The sequence below is a fragment of the Antedon bifida genome, chromosome 2 (assembly GCF_963402885.1).
Source record: "Antedon bifida chromosome 2, ecAntBifi1.1, whole genome shotgun sequence".
NCBI classification, from domain to species: Eukaryota; Metazoa; Echinodermata; class Crinoidea; order Comatulida; family Antedonidae; genus Antedon; species Antedon bifida.
Genome location: NC_136227.1, coordinates 29,835,976 through 29,851,475, shown reverse-complemented (window position 1 = coordinate 29,851,475; position 15,500 = coordinate 29,835,976). Strand labels below are relative to the sequence as shown.

General features: G+C 32.1%; 2 protein-coding genes across 6 annotated transcripts in view; one reads left to right on the top strand and one right to left on the bottom strand.

Annotated features, from left to right (window-relative positions):
• Window positions 1-11,930, bottom strand: part of LOC144834471 (bridge-like lipid transfer protein family member 2) — a 47,489-nt gene extending 35,559 nt beyond the window's left edge. Inside the window, exons 1-26 of the mRNA XM_078689268.1 lie at window positions 11,824-11,930; window positions 10,951-11,071; window positions 10,373-10,422; window positions 10,104-10,213; window positions 9,546-9,595; window positions 8,341-8,526; window positions 7,510-7,596; window positions 7,143-7,188; window positions 6,502-6,638; window positions 6,322-6,380; window positions 5,898-6,022; window positions 5,692-5,759; window positions 4,957-5,120; window positions 4,209-4,360; window positions 3,987-4,020; window positions 3,726-3,849; window positions 3,015-3,261; window positions 2,733-2,836; window positions 2,497-2,583; window positions 2,291-2,402; window positions 2,073-2,205; window positions 1,745-1,856; window positions 1,497-1,588; window positions 1,063-1,132; window positions 768-860; window positions 66-222 (exon numbers count right to left, since the gene is read on the bottom strand). Coding sequence (XP_078545394.1) covers window positions 66-222; window positions 768-860; window positions 1,063-1,132; window positions 1,497-1,588; window positions 1,745-1,856; window positions 2,073-2,205; window positions 2,291-2,402; window positions 2,497-2,583; window positions 2,733-2,836; window positions 3,015-3,261; window positions 3,726-3,849; window positions 3,987-4,020; window positions 4,209-4,360; window positions 4,957-5,120; window positions 5,692-5,759; window positions 5,898-6,022; window positions 6,322-6,380; window positions 6,502-6,638; window positions 7,143-7,188; window positions 7,510-7,596; window positions 8,341-8,526; window positions 9,546-9,595; window positions 10,104-10,213; window positions 10,373-10,422; window positions 10,951-11,071; window positions 11,824-11,888 — 2,785 coding nt within the window. The 5' untranslated portion in view covers window positions 11,889-11,930. The remainder of the gene's footprint in view (window positions 1-65; window positions 223-767; window positions 861-1,062; window positions 1,133-1,496; window positions 1,589-1,744; window positions 1,857-2,072; window positions 2,206-2,290; window positions 2,403-2,496; window positions 2,584-2,732; window positions 2,837-3,014; window positions 3,262-3,725; window positions 3,850-3,986; window positions 4,021-4,208; window positions 4,361-4,956; window positions 5,121-5,691; window positions 5,760-5,897; window positions 6,023-6,321; window positions 6,381-6,501; window positions 6,639-7,142; window positions 7,189-7,509; window positions 7,597-8,340; window positions 8,527-9,545; window positions 9,596-10,103; window positions 10,214-10,372; window positions 10,423-10,950; window positions 11,072-11,823) is intronic.
• A 2,662-nt stretch (window positions 11,931-14,592) lies between these two features.
• LOC144834482 (uncharacterized) overlaps window positions 14,593-15,500 on the top strand; it is a 30,261-nt gene continuing 29,353 nt past the window's right edge. For 3 of the 5 annotated variants that reach the window (XM_078689295.1, XM_078689291.1, XM_078689294.1), the window contains exon 1: window positions 14,593-14,726. The gene's annotated coding sequence lies outside the window, so the exon portion shown is untranslated. Of the gene's footprint in view, window positions 14,732-15,500 lie in introns of all 5 variants that reach the window. The other 2 variants (XM_078689292.1, XM_078689293.1) reach the window with 2 other exon arrangements.

Genomic DNA, 15,500 nt, shown 5'->3' with positions numbered 1-15,500 from the left:
AAACATATTCTAAAAATAACTTCTTTTCTCTTTATGGAAAATAAGTGTAGAAACACATGACTTACATGATAAGAGCTCTCCATGATTCTGTCTCAATTCAGCCACTTTGCTGCCAAGAACATCCAAACGACGTGCTGATTCTAGATACTCATCCTTCATAAGCTCAAAGAAATCACCCATCTTGACTTCAAATGGATCATCATGGATCCTCATTATCACCGACTGTAAAACAACACAAAAACATGAATATTGTACCTGTATAAATCCTTGTCCACACTATCAAACTAGTTTGACAAAAAAACTGTATGCCCAAATATGGTAGTGATAATATGGTGTCATCGTGTTCATATATTATAGGCACATCACATTTTTTTGTCACATAAAGTTTTATAGTGTAGACAGAGCTTAAGACAATGTTTTTTTTTTTAAACCAAGTGATGAATATCTTAATTATGAATATAAGTGTATACAGAGTTTGTGGTCAATTGAGAATGTGTCTCATGGATGACCCCACTTTCTTCGAGGGATGTTCAAAGTTGTTGGTACTTTTTGAGTGAATGTTCTCCCATTGATGGGGGAAAAGGACTATGTTGGTTTATCCATATAAGCTATACGCACAAAATAGACTACTGTATCTAAAAGTTATAGCAACAATGACAGATACACAGTGACACTATACAAGCCTGCAGTTAGGTTAAGCTGAAACATGTTATCTGGCCCTGAAGTACAGCATATAATCTGAGCCGGGTTTATATTTAAGCACTTACTTTAACTCTGAGGACAAAGTCAGCATACAGAGGTTCTTCTCCTTGTTTTTTCTTAAAATGAAGCATCTTCAACCATTTAACAATGTTTATAATCTATAAGATAATTAAGTGTAAAAAGAACAAATAAATCGCCTACCAAAGTTGTAGTTCTTTATCTCAAGATAAGTAAAGTTCCAAACTTTTTTTGTTGCTTTAATAAATTGTTTTTTCTTTTGTATAGAGGCTTTCCACAAGCCAGTGTTTGGTTATCTATCACTGCAATTCTTAAACTTTCTATTACATAACCAATACTTACAGCACTGTGGTTTGCAGCAAAGTCAAATTGATATGGGAAGTCTACTTCTAGAGAACCAATGGTAAGACCCCTGAATGAAACAAATCATTATTGAAATAAATTAATTAAAAATCAATTTCATACAAACAATGCTTTTTATGTGTTGATAATTGAAATAGATATGATTTTTAAAAATTTTATACAACAGCGAGCAACTTGCTAATTAAAGGATTGAAAAACTATTTAAACTAAATTAAACTAATTTATCGTGGTTATAATCTTTTATTATCTCTTTGGAGGCTTATAGACTGGAGTTGATAGAGTTGTGAGTTACACTAGGTTAGGATTGAACGCTGGACCTTGGGATTGGAAGGCAAACATGTTTAAACCACCAACCACCACTACAAAGATATGATATAAGATATGCGAGTATATGATCACAAAATTAAACAAACCAAGCCTTATTTGATGGTGCAGTAAGGTGTTTTGAGTTACTCCGCTCTTCCAACAGTTGGGGATCATCTATTAACTTCTCCATACACACAGACTACAAAACAAAGACAATACATATCGAATATAAGATGCCAAAAAAACAAACAGAAATTGTAAATTTTTACTTTCTACATGATTTGAATAAAAAATACCCAAAGCAAATAAGACAATTATTCTGCAATCTGCTTTAAACTTAACAGCAATTCATTACCTTGACATTGAAAAGATCATGACCTTCGAACCCGAAGCATAACTCAGGAACAGTGACCTTTAAGGAGCCTGCTTTTGTTTCCACTCTCAGTGATTTGATACATATACTATTTCTACATATCAAGAAAGAATGTAGTAAATTATCACCTTTTTTTCTACGGAAGTGATTAACTTTATTAAAACTACAAAATAACCTATTCAAAGTCTGATTTAATTATTCATGTTTTTAGGGGACAATACATCTTTAAAAGCAATATTGTGTTATCAGTTTAATTTAACATTTAACTATATCTAGAACACTGATGAAAACATTCAGAATAACAAAATACCTCATCTTGAAAGACAAACTGTAAAACAATTGCACATTTCTTGCAGACAGCTCAATTAACGTCTCCGCAATGAGACTAGGATCACTGGATGGTGATGGAAGAGTTTCTGGTTTAGTTTTCTTTGGCAACATTTCTGAAAAACAGATAAAATAAATACAGTAATAAAGTGACATACATATTAGTAACTTTTTAAATATTTAAAGTAATATTGTGCAAACCTTTTATTTTCGATCCAAATTCTGTCAACTTTTTTACATGATGAAAGATGGTCATGTGACTTGTAGTATCCCATGATGCCGAGCATTTTGAATTAACTTCAATATTCACAATCTGTAAGACAAAATAAAGGAAGAGATGGTCACACGTTTCTAAAACTGGTTACATAATTTGTATTATGTATTTTAGAAACAGTTCTATAGGTTACCTTGTTAACAGATGAGTGAGTAGCCACCAATTTGCCAACATCAATCCAGGAATCTGGTAGCTCACTGTATGTTACACAATCAATGGCCTGAAAAATATAATATTAAGGACTTATCACTATGTCTAAAATCATAATAAATATATACATTGTTCAGCTGATTCGGATGTCTTTTATTCATTATTTAAGATAAAAATGGAATTAAAAAAAACATAAAATAAGTGAAATTTCTTACTTACTTTTTGTATCTTCTTAACTTTTAAAAACTTGAAAGCTTCCATTGAAAACGAAGAAGATTTATCTACTATAGCAGAGACCGAATCCAATCGTAACATCAAGCATTCTAAAATATAAATGAATTATTACCAGGTTGCTCACTCAATCCAGCAGTCACTACCAAAAAGTACTCGTAGACAAACAGACAGACAGGCAGGGTGTCAGGCTAAGCTGTTTTCTATTGATCTGTTAATTCTGGTTTACAAATATTTATGAATAATAACAGACAAAAATAAAATGGCTACCTTCAAGATCACTGCATATAAAAAAATTAAAATGCTCAAGCTTCATATCTATCTTGAGATCCCGCCTAGGCTTGATGCTTATCTGTACCTTAGCCAAGGGTGGTGAAGGCCTGGCTGTCAACTTCTGTTTGTCAGAGTAGAAAACCTTGGCTAGGTGGGCTAGCAGCTTCAGTAGGTCTAATGATGATTCTAGTTGAAGGTTCTTTAGAGATCCATTTAATGTCAAAGAATCTGGAGTGTGTTGGAACTTTAAAAAGCGAAAATTAATTTTAAGGTATAATATTATATAAAATATTCTATTTTTTTGCTACTGTTTTTATCTTACTTTTTTATATTGCTTGGAATCTTACAATAAAAGCTATGCTTACATTGAAGTACCTTTTCTTATGGTAAGTATTGTTTAGCTTTGTCTACACTATCAAACTTGTGAGAAACAAAATGTGATGTGCCCCTATATGAACACAATGTCATATCACTACAGTATTTGGGCATATGACTACCATATTTGGGCACATCACACTTTTTTTGTCAAACTAGTTTGATATTGTAGACAGAGCTTTAGAAATCCTGAGAAATATATTTATTTAAATCAAATTAGGAAAGCATTGGATTTGGTATCTCTGTGTGTCATTTATATTAAGTTAATTTACCTATATATGTGTTTGGCCTTTGTTCTTATCCACAGAAGTAGTAAACTGGATAATGTCTTACCTCTAAAGTATATGAATTTATTGCACATGGGGCACCCCATACATGTTTATTGGGAGGTAGACTGGTATTTGGTGCCATTGCACCATCTAATACACAGAATAGCTTGTCTACTTGCAATACACCACTGAAAATGAGAGATTAAAATTATGTCAATACAAAAAAGATAACAAGACAACTTTACAATGAAACATTTGCAGTTATATTTTGTGTCTGAAAAAAATCAATACATTTACAAATAAGATCAACAATATATATACGAACCTTAAGTTTCTTTGTTGCCGTTTTAATAAAAATGCTGTAAGAAAAAAAACAAATTTAAAACAGACCCAAAAATAGTCATTAAAATGTCTTAATTATATCTTATGTATTATTTTACAATTATTGAAATTACAAATGTTTTTGAAATGAAATAAACATAATTAGTTTTAAAATATTGGCACTTGACAATTTTTTAATTTGTTTGTAAATATAATTGACACGTACCTCTATCAATAAACACTTTAAAACCTAGCTTAATTGTAGAGCCAATCATGGAACATCTAGGTAGCTTAGGTAACACAGTTGTTATGGAAAAATCCTGTAGGTCAAAATCAGCATCCACTGGTAGAGAAAACTTGGAAATGAAATAAGATAGTCTGCAAAGACAATAGACATTAGTATATTAAGGGTGTTATTTAGGAGATATTTATGTTTTCATTCATTCATCATTACACACTTTTCACTGTGCAGCAAATATACTGTATATGGCCACTCCGTTCTCAGTACTGTATTCTATCATAGGAATATTCAACATCACATGTATCTCCTAGTATCATATTTCATTTCATTATTTATTCGGTCTATTTCAGGATATACATAAAAAAAAAATCTGAAATTGGGGAGACCAGGGTCAACCAAAGTGAACTTAATCACTGTAACTCTTAACCTAATCTTACATGATACAGCCACCAGGTGATACAAATGAGGTATTACCAAATATTCCTGTGATGCTAGAGATACAGCACTGAGGACCTGGTAATATGGTAATGTGATCTGTTTTATGGATATGGTACATGTGAAATAGGAGTTTTTGCAGAAACAATTATGATGGCAAGTTAGTTAGTGATGTTTGTGAACGGCTCCCTGACAGATTTAACTACAGTAGAACACCTATACTAATTGTTCAGCTTCTGTTCCCAACAAAGCGTTCCCTTAATAGAGGGTGTACCCTGAATAGGAGTGTGTTACTTACTTGCCAGCTTTCGGTATCTTTTGGACTGCCAGGTCCTGCTCAAGCAGCTTATACCAAGTCTTATAATCTCGTAACATGCCAAACCAGAAGTTAGCCTCTTCTTCATGGTAAGTAAAGTGACAACTGTCTACTGCCACCCCTGAGTAAATACCATCGTCACAAGCCTACAAAACCACAATAAAATATGATAATTGTACTGTGGAGTAGCTTTGCGTCAGGGAGCTATGTCAGCTGTTAAGAATTAGTGTTCTTAATATGTACTTAGTATCAAGTACAAATTATGTCAGAGTAAGACAAAAATTCTGACAAACAATAAAGGTAGGTCAGATAGTCTAGGTCTAGGTACAGTACTTGCTACTTTTGTATAACAGTTTTGGATTAAAGCTTGGTTCTCACTAGGACGCAACTTAAGGACGTAAGCCGCAACACAAGCAATTGACCAATCACAAGCAATCTATTTGCTTGCTTTGCAGCTTACGTCCTTGCATTGCGTTCTAGTGGGAACCAAGTGTTAGTACAGTTCCTTGATGGGCCTGTGAAACCTTCCAGGCGGCCTGTTTTGGCCAATCAACTTCTCCCTAAAAATATATCTTGAAATTATTGATTGCCAGTAAAATTGTATTCCTGCCAGTAACAAAACTAGTTAACTGGCCCAGTGGGCAAGTTAAAAATTCATTTTGAAGTACGAAAGATCTGTAATTTACTTCTGAGAAGACAAGGTCTATAATTACTTACACCAATGGCTGTTTCAAAGCTTGACAATGCAAACAAACTAGTTCCCTTATTGTTCTTGATTGTAATATCTAGAAAAATATTTTTTAAAAAATCATAAAAAAATAAATCTATTTTCTCCCCTATTTAAATAATGATGATTTATTTAAAACAATCTGTTTTTTAGTTTACCACAAAGAGAAAAAGTCAAAACCAGTTTGTTTACTTACCTGTAAAATTTAAATTAAATGAAGCTTTTGGTAGAAATAATTCATTATCTTTGTCACATGACACAAGTTCCTCTGTATCTATACTGCTAGTGCCTGCTATACACTCACTGCTAAGATGTAACAACCTGTAAACACACACAAATATATATTCAAATAAAATTTAAGAAATGGATTATTATAGAAATTATATATAGAAATACTCTACACTATTAAACTTTATGTGACAAAAAATGTGATGATTCCATATATGGACATGATGATGTCATATTACTACCATATTTGGGCACATCACACTTTTGTTGCTAGTTTGATAGTGTAGACAGAGCTTTAATCATCTTCATTGTGCGCAAATGTGTCTTTTAGAAATAGTAAGTGTTATCCTGGTACCCTACCTGTGTAATTACAAAGGGAATTGTCCTCTTACCTATTATGGCTCTGAAAAGCAATCTGAATACTGACATTTTCCATCTGAAATCTTGCTTCCTAAAGAAGGAACAGTAATTCATCATTTAAATGTTATTTCACTATTACATTAAAAATACCATTTAATACCTAACACCTCAGCTGGTGTGCAATGGAAATATAAAAATGATGTAATAGTAACCTTTGGAAGCTTATTGATGAATTTTGTAGCCCTTTGCTCTGGAGTAAGTTGTGGATCAGGATCTGGCAATTCTGATTCATTTGTGACATCTTCAACAGGTTTAGGTGCTCTTGGGGGTGATGCAGTCATCAGAAAGCCTAAAAGATAAACAAATTATAAACAGTATTGTAATATACAAACTTATGATGGTTATCTAAATAGACAAAAGTTAACTTTGCTGATAACTGAAATAAAAACCAAACATCTATCAATCAATATTTAATTATGCTAGTAACATCATCAGAAAAATCTATTATGTAATGTAATGCGACATTTATATAGCGCTATTTCATGAAGATCACTAGATGTACTAGGTTATTTAAAGTGCACACAAGCAATGTGCATACACTGGACCTACGGTTTATAGACCTTATCTGAGAAGACTTGTTCTACCACCAGAACTATGGAGCGAGTGAGTCTCGAACCCTTGCCGATGGCTATGGATTATGGTTCGTTCCACTGTCATAACTGCTCGGCCACTCACTTATTATTTCTCTTTGGTTTTAAGCAGATCAATATTGAAACACACATAGTATTCCTGTGATCACATCATCTACATAGGTGTTGTGACAAGGACAAGAAGAGAATGGAGTTATCCTTACCTTCATGAAGCCGCAACGTCGGCTCACCTACCACTACCTCAACTGCCTACAAATAAACACAACATTTATTCCATGAAGCATTGTTTCAGAATACGTTAAGTACATTACTAATTTTTGCAAGCCCTCTCCCAAAATATAAAACTGCTAGTTATGTATTTCTGTTATCAAACTCACTAAAAACTCCCTTCAACACACTCTGCTGTACTTATTTTATTAAAACTTATTTTAATTTTTATTAATCTTGTCTTTTATTAGACTCTATGATTCCACATTTATATTTCAATTAAAAAAAAAACATAAATATATTTGATTGGTTAAATTTTTTTAATTAGAAAGGTTAAAGGTGAAAGTTCAAAGACCTCCTTACCAGCAGTCGTTTATTGATAAGATCAGCTTGTAAAGATAATGCTAATGACGTAGACCCCTCAGCTACATGAGCTTGCTCCCTAGCAACCTGTAAAATAATCCTTGTTCATTTACGACCTACTCAAGATAATTGGCTCATAAATGTTTAATAGCATAAATAGTGATTCTATTCTATTTAGTTTTTTCAATGTTAATGCAAACCTGTATATATTATACAGGGGCGGATCCAGGGGTTTTAATAGGAAGCGCTAACATATGTGTTAATAGTTATCAAAAATGTCAATTTCTCTGTTAAAAAATGATGATTTTAATTTTGTAGTGTGAAACTTTGCCAATCTAAAATTTACAAAACAGACAAATTGTGAGTTATCACAACATTAAGACTTTGTTGTTGTTATAAACTAAACTAAAGGCCCATTTAATATTATACTAGGAGAACAATCAACGAAAAATAGATAAATATGCATTTTTCATACATAAAACAAAAGAAATCTAACAAGTTTTCATCTTATAACTATAGGATAACCATCTATGATTCCTTAGATAAAAATGATATTTTCACACGTCCAATCAAATGACGTCATGATTGTCATTATCGTGACAATTTAATTTCAACTATTTTATTGTTTTTAAAAACAAGCCTAAATAATTATCCTATAGTTCTTTTGTTTTATGTAAGAAAAACGCATGCTTATCTATTTATCGTCGATCGCTATCATCCTAGTGTAAATGGGCCTTAAGTCTGTAGACATTATTAGTATAAGAAGTTTCATGTTTTACTGTGTGGCAATGTGGCAATCTTTGTTCCAAGGTTCCAGGTGTTACAACTTACTGTTTGATCAATGCTCTTCAATAATTTGAATGAAAATTTTGAAACTGACAGCTTGGCCGACACAACGGTATCTTCATCTGCACTAGCAGATAGGCTGATACTGCTGGTTGATATGTGAAGTAGTGAATCTGTACCAGTAGCATTTAGTAACATAAGGGTTACTGAGTCAATCTTTAAACCTAGAATCTGAAAAATGGAAACAAAAATTATGATGATGATGATGGTAGTATTAAAATGTCACAGTTAAAATCCAACATACTGCGCAGTAACCATTCACTATTAAGGCTGTGTTCAAACTTTAAACTCAATTACATGTGTTATTGTTCCTAATCTTATGGTTAATCAGCTTGCAGATTATTGAAAAATCCATCTAAAAAATCCCCATCTAAAAATGTACACCACACACGACCATTATATGTGTAAATTGTAAGTAATGTCCGAACAGGCTCTTAGTTTTGATTTTAGCTTTAATTATAATTGAAATTACTGTCATAGTTTAGCAGGGCTTTTTTGAGAGTCTGCAGTCTGAGCTGTAAAGGTGCCTATAGTTGGATAGTTTACACTACTATCATCTACCAAATTGATGGGAACTATGCACATTTGTAACTACCATCATCATTAGCATATAAATAGAATCTTGTGCTAAATACACCTAGGGGCTCAGCTAAGTTTACACTAGAAACTACATTGCCCTGGTAACAAGACATAACAGAATAGTTTACTCTATCCTCAGCATTGTGTTTTGTATGAACTTGGTTCATGAAACACGAGTATTGTCTATTTATAAAATTTAATCAGTGTAATCTTATGCTTGGTTCCCACTAAAGACGCAACACAACGACGTAACGCAATGCAAGGGATTTGACCAATCACAAGCGATGGATTTATTCGACTGTCGCTTGCGTCTACGTCCTTGCGTTGTGTTCTAGTGGGAACCAAGCATTACTAACTATGACTTTTTTGTTTCATGATACATATTCAATCACAATCATAAATTTTAATGGTTTTAATTGATTTTTTTATATTGATTTTGGTATTTCAGGTTTTTAGGTTATCTATTTTATTGCTTATTGTGCTTTAAAGTGTATTTATATAATTTTGTTTACAGCCATATATTTTTATATTTTTTTTTGTAAATACAATGCTTTCAGTTTTTGCTGCATTTTGTATTGGTTTTTATACAGAAATAAATAATTATAGATTACCTGTACTAATCTCCTTATTGTTGGAATTATGTAATTTTTCACCAATGATCCTAAAATAAAGCAAAAAATTACATATATTGACACAGTATTGACTTGTTGTTGCCTACATGGTCAAAAGTGTTATTGCCTCATGGTCAGTTTTTTTTTTAGTTTTAGGAGTTGATAACAATGCATATTTATTTGTATCTGGATATTCTTTTAACCACAAATTGCTAAAGTGTGCCATTTATAGCAAAAAATAATGAAAAGTTTGAACAGTTATTTGTGGCTCTTATTAACTTCATTTTGAGTAGCTGTTATTATTAATAGAATACATATCTAGTTTAGAATGTACAAAATATATGAATATTGAAATGTGGGCGATGGTGTAACACAATAGGCAAAGGCCCCTGGTTTAACACTCGTAAGGGGCCGGGGCCCTCCAACGCTGGGCACTTGCATTGGGCTGCTCATGCTCTGGACCCCTTAAGACCTGGAGACCCTGGGTTTAGCCAGTGAGCACTTATAGCTGTTATGCCACTGAATGCGGGATGACATCGTCACAGGTCTGTACATTACCTTGTGATTTCTTTGGTTTTTTGGCCTCATGAGCCAGACTGCTTACTTTCTGTCCATGAGCTAAATCAGCTCGTATGCTCATCTCACCAATATGCAATACCATTGGATACCTTGTAAAAAAAAATAAATAACAAAATAAAAATAAGAAAATATCATCAAAATAAATAAAGTCATAAATTATAATAATGTAAATTACCATCAATCTTGTTTTAAATATAAATAGAAACACTTTAAATATTTCATTGAAAAACACATGATAAATCACTTACTCTTGGTGAGAGTTGAAGCATCGCCAGGATATCCAGATGTTATCCAATGCCTGTATAAAATAACATGTTATTGCTATCAATTGCACACAAAATAAAACTCCTTAACTTTTACATTGTCTTCTTCATTTTTCCCATGCTTTTCAGGCTATCGGGATCAGGACCACGGATGACTGGGACCACGGTAATTGGGCCCATACATAACAAACTGAACTTAGGCCTGCCTAACTCCTAATCAACCCAACTACTAAATAATCAACCTAACCCCTAAATAAACTGAACCTAACCCTTTAAATAATATTTTCTACTAGATCAATCAGCTGTAAATGATGTACTGTATAAGACTTTAAAAATGGGCATCGTCTGTTGTCCCGATCGTCAGTGGTCCTGTGATTGTCTCTGTCCCCTCCTTTTTATTACAAACCCCACCCTTCACACATTCTGAATATGCAATGTATAGCATGTTTATTACATTACATTTATTGATTGGTGTTATGGTAGTAATAAGTAACAAATGTAAAAAGCAAGATTTCAAATGGAAAGACTTGGACATTGTGAGAGGATTCTGTAATTCTTCCTACCAAACTTCCAGTATCCAGGCTTATGGAAACATTCCTTAAGGAGAAGAATCCAACATAATCCACAGTGATGCTTTTCTTCAGAATTAAGCTCATAAGTTTTGATAGGAGTACTGCAAAACATCTGCAATAAAAGCAAGAAAGTAATAAATTACAATAAAAACGCCGCGGCAAAGATATGGTACCGTATCTTAACTTCCGTGTGCTAAAGGTACGGTAAAATTGCATTCTTAAATATAAAACTCGTCCTAAATATAAAACTCATTCCTAAATATAAAACTAGTGCTAAATATTAAAACTCGTTCCTAAATATTAAAAACCTAACCCTCTAAATAATCTCTCTTAAATTAAAATTTTTGAAATGAAAATAAAAAAACGTCTTTTTGAAAAAAAACATAAAATCGTCAAGCAGAGAATCGATCCCAGTACCTCTAGTCTAAGCCATAGCCTCATCACAAACTCAACACGCCACGAAATCCATTTCCATAACCTATTTGATTAACATCATGCTTTAATAGTAATACATATTGCCCTACTAGGCCTACTAGGCCTAGGCCTATATAATTACCGTACCGTATCTTTCAGCCATAACGTAATAAAAAATCATTGATTGATCCAATAATGATTATAATTATAGGTAAATATATATGTATACATACTACCTAAGTCTTGTTCTGTAACATAAGGATGAGGCTATGTAAATGATACAATAAATGTAGAAAGGACGAAATAACCTTACATAGCAATGCATGTCAAAAGAGTGAGATTGAGGTGCCTGACCTGAGATAAAAATGCGTCTATGCTAGCCTAGCTAGTAAGCCTAGGATTGAAGCTAGACATAGTCGAAATTAGTAATAAATTTAAATTAAGTCATACCTTGAAATAAATAATAAGAATATTATAAATAGAACAATGTAGAATATTATAAGAATGTATCCCATTGTGACAGACAATTCGTCAAAAATCAAAAGGTAACACTTCCATTCCTCTCCCATCCACCACTTCTCTCTCCGTGTTAAAAAATACGAGTTGTAAATATACGTATTCGACTGCAGTATTTTTGATATAAGAAGGCTTTACCAGTCGAACACAGCACGTTAATAAGTTTTGTTTTCGTGTGGCGCTATTTTATTTTAAGTTTTAATAAAGTTAGTCCATTCCGTAAAAAAAGGAAAAAATCATGTTTTCTCGTATAAAATGACCAAACAAATGGTCAATTTCAACCAAAAATCCATTGGCTGGCAGCCAATATTACTTTTTTTTAGGTAAATAATTTTTTTTCGATTCAATTTTTGTTTCAATTGGATAATTTAATATATGACATTAAAATGGCATATTCAACAACAAAAAATGAAAACAATTGTGTTCAGGTAAAAAATGCATCTTTAAAAATATATGCACTAATACGATATTAATCGGTGATATGTCGAGATCAGTCCGAGATTGCAGCACCAGGTACCTTCAGATCTCTGAGGCTGACGCTCTTTCAACTGTGGTATTTCGGATAAAATACAGAAAATCGAACCCGACTAGTGCAATCTGAAGGTCCCTGGTTCAGCATCATCAACGATTGAATGCATTTATATTTGTTTCAGTATAATATATTGTTTTTAATGTACACTGTATTTATTTTCGAACTGCCGAAATACCTGCTCTTGGATTTCTGTTCATAGGCTTTTTATATATACCACACGAATAGGTATATTTTCATTAATTAGGCCTAAATTAATGTCAACAAGATATGACATCATCATGTGCATATTATGGACACATCACATTTTTTTTAAACATAAAGCTCTGTCTACACTATCAAATTAGTTTAACAAAATAGGTGTGTAGTGTGCCCAAATACGGTATGTGATATGACATCATCGTATTCATATATATGGGCACATCACATTTTTTATATAAAGTGTGATAGTGTAAACAGAGCTTAACGTTTGATAGTCAGCGTAAGGTCTATTTCTTTAGATTTAAGTTGGTTTAAACATGGAGGAATGTTTCTCTAATGCTTAAAAAAGGTAGCTCATGGATTTAAAAACTCATCATTTTAACAAATGTTGGTGACGTCACGATTGTCCTCGTAATACGCGCGCGTGTTGTAAAGTTAGTATCCTCCTAGTGACGCTTTGACGATCTCATTGGTTAACGGTTAGTTGACGAATGTGAGATACTTGGCTTAAGTTGGGAATCACTTGTTGATGAGGTAAAATATAAGATACAAAAAGAAACCATAAATAAGATAATAAATAAGTTAAGGTAATTATAATAATACATATAATAAGATAAGTAAGTTAAGATACAATAAGTTAAGAAGTTGGAATAAGATAAGATTCATAATTTAAGATAAAATAGAAGCTGCAAGAAAAGATGATAAGTAAGTTAAGATTCGATAAGTTAAGTTGGAATAAGATAAGATAAAATAACTTAAGATACAATAAAGGTACGATGTAAAAAATAAATGTAACAAGAAAGATAAGATAATTAAGTTAAAGATGCAATTATTAGGATAAGATACAATACAAAAAAATAGATTAAAAAAAATTCAAGTTAAGATGCAATAAGAAGATTACGATATAATAAGATAAAATGATACAATAAGATAAGATGGTACAATAGAACCACATAAGATGGATGCAATGCTAAAGAAAGTAGGCCTACAACAGATTGAACAGAAGATGTACATACAACAAAAATGGTATCAATAAGAATCAATGAAGTAAAATAGGTATGATATATAATAATGATATACAATAAGACGGATACTTTAATAATATATAAATCATACTGTTACTTTAATAATACTTAGGTATAAGTAAACCAAACTTAACTAGCACAGAAGACAAAATAAAAAAATGTTATCTAACTAATGCTCACAAAACTCGAAAAATATAAAAAAAAATACAGTTTGTCAAAATCAAGAGAAAATTTATTACAAAAATAGATAAATACAAATAAATTATGATAGGTTATTATATTAAATAATAATGATCATTTTTATACTATCCTCAGTTTCATAACTGTTAGTTAGATAGTTTATATAAAATCATTTATAATTAATAAATAAATTATAATTTCTTTTTTCTTCAATGAAAATAATTAAACTAATTCGCATTATAACATAATATCACAATTTAAAAAATGAATAAACAATACTTCTTCCCTTATGTTTTATAATTTGAAAACTAATTTGGCCATTGGGAAGAAAACAAAATTTCCAGTCTGAAGTCGGAGATGCTACCTCATCGTGGTAGACTGGTGTCAACATCATTGGTAACCAAACTGGTACCAATGATGGCTAACAGTATCACGCAGTATAATATAAATCAATTATTTATACATTATTAAAATGTCAGTAAAGCAACAAAACCAAGCCCAACATTTTGGTTTTCGGTGTAATGATGAGTGTCTATTAAACTAAACTAAACTATGAAACTAAAAAAATGGTAGATCATTGATGACACCCCTGTGAGCTGTTGATTTTGTTTTGTAGATATTGCAATAAAATCATTCCGAAATATTGAATTAAATAAATATTAATCATTATTGACAAAATAAAATAAAACGACACAATCACACAGCAGACGACCACCACCACCACCTGTTTGATCATGTATTGCGCCCTCTCTAATTTACAAAACGAGTTGAAGATAAAAAAGAGAGACGGACACAGCGGACGTACGGTGAATTCCAATCTGAGTTTTAGGCTTTGGGGACTAATAAATGCAACCTGTTTCATTCAATTTTAGTTTTTTTGGGAAATAGAAAGAATAAAGCAGGTGAAGTGAATATTCGTAGATGTATATTTTTATTGTGAATTTCCTGTGAAAGTATTGTATAGGCCATTATTTGTTAGGATACACGTCGTAGTGGTGTAGTAAGCAACCACAGCCATCAACAGGAACCATCCAGGGACCCGACACCCCAACTCTTCGTTATAGGTTGTTTATTGACTTGTTGTATACAGTTCTACTATTGTACTAGGCCTACTACCTAGGCCTAGGCCAACATCCCCATGCGTATGGTTATTGCTTATTATTGACCCACTAGTCTCGCATTCATTGACAGACACTTGATATAGCCTATTGAAATTGAAAAGAATAACAATTTTTTTCTTCAGATAATTGAAATGTCATATTAACATCAATTTCCTTTATTTCAGCTGAAATTCTATTAGTATTAAATTACACCAAAAGGAGTACATTATCTGTTATGTTATGTTGATGTAATTTGTGATTAAGGTCCTGAGGTAGTAAAGGGTAGTCAACGTTTACCATATGTAGGATTGTAGTAACCTTACTGTAGGCCTAACTAGTTTAAAAATAAATATGATCTGCATTGACTCTATTGCCGAAAAAAAACCCAGAAAAATGTACTCTAGGCCTAGGCCTGTGGTTCAATGTTATAGTACATTTGGATTGAGTATTAAAATTGCTGTTCTGTTATATTGTATGTTCATTTGATATTTTTAGACAAGTCCAATAATATTTACATCAAATGTATTAATTTTATTTTACAGTATATTATAAATTCTATAGTCTGGTCTGATCAAC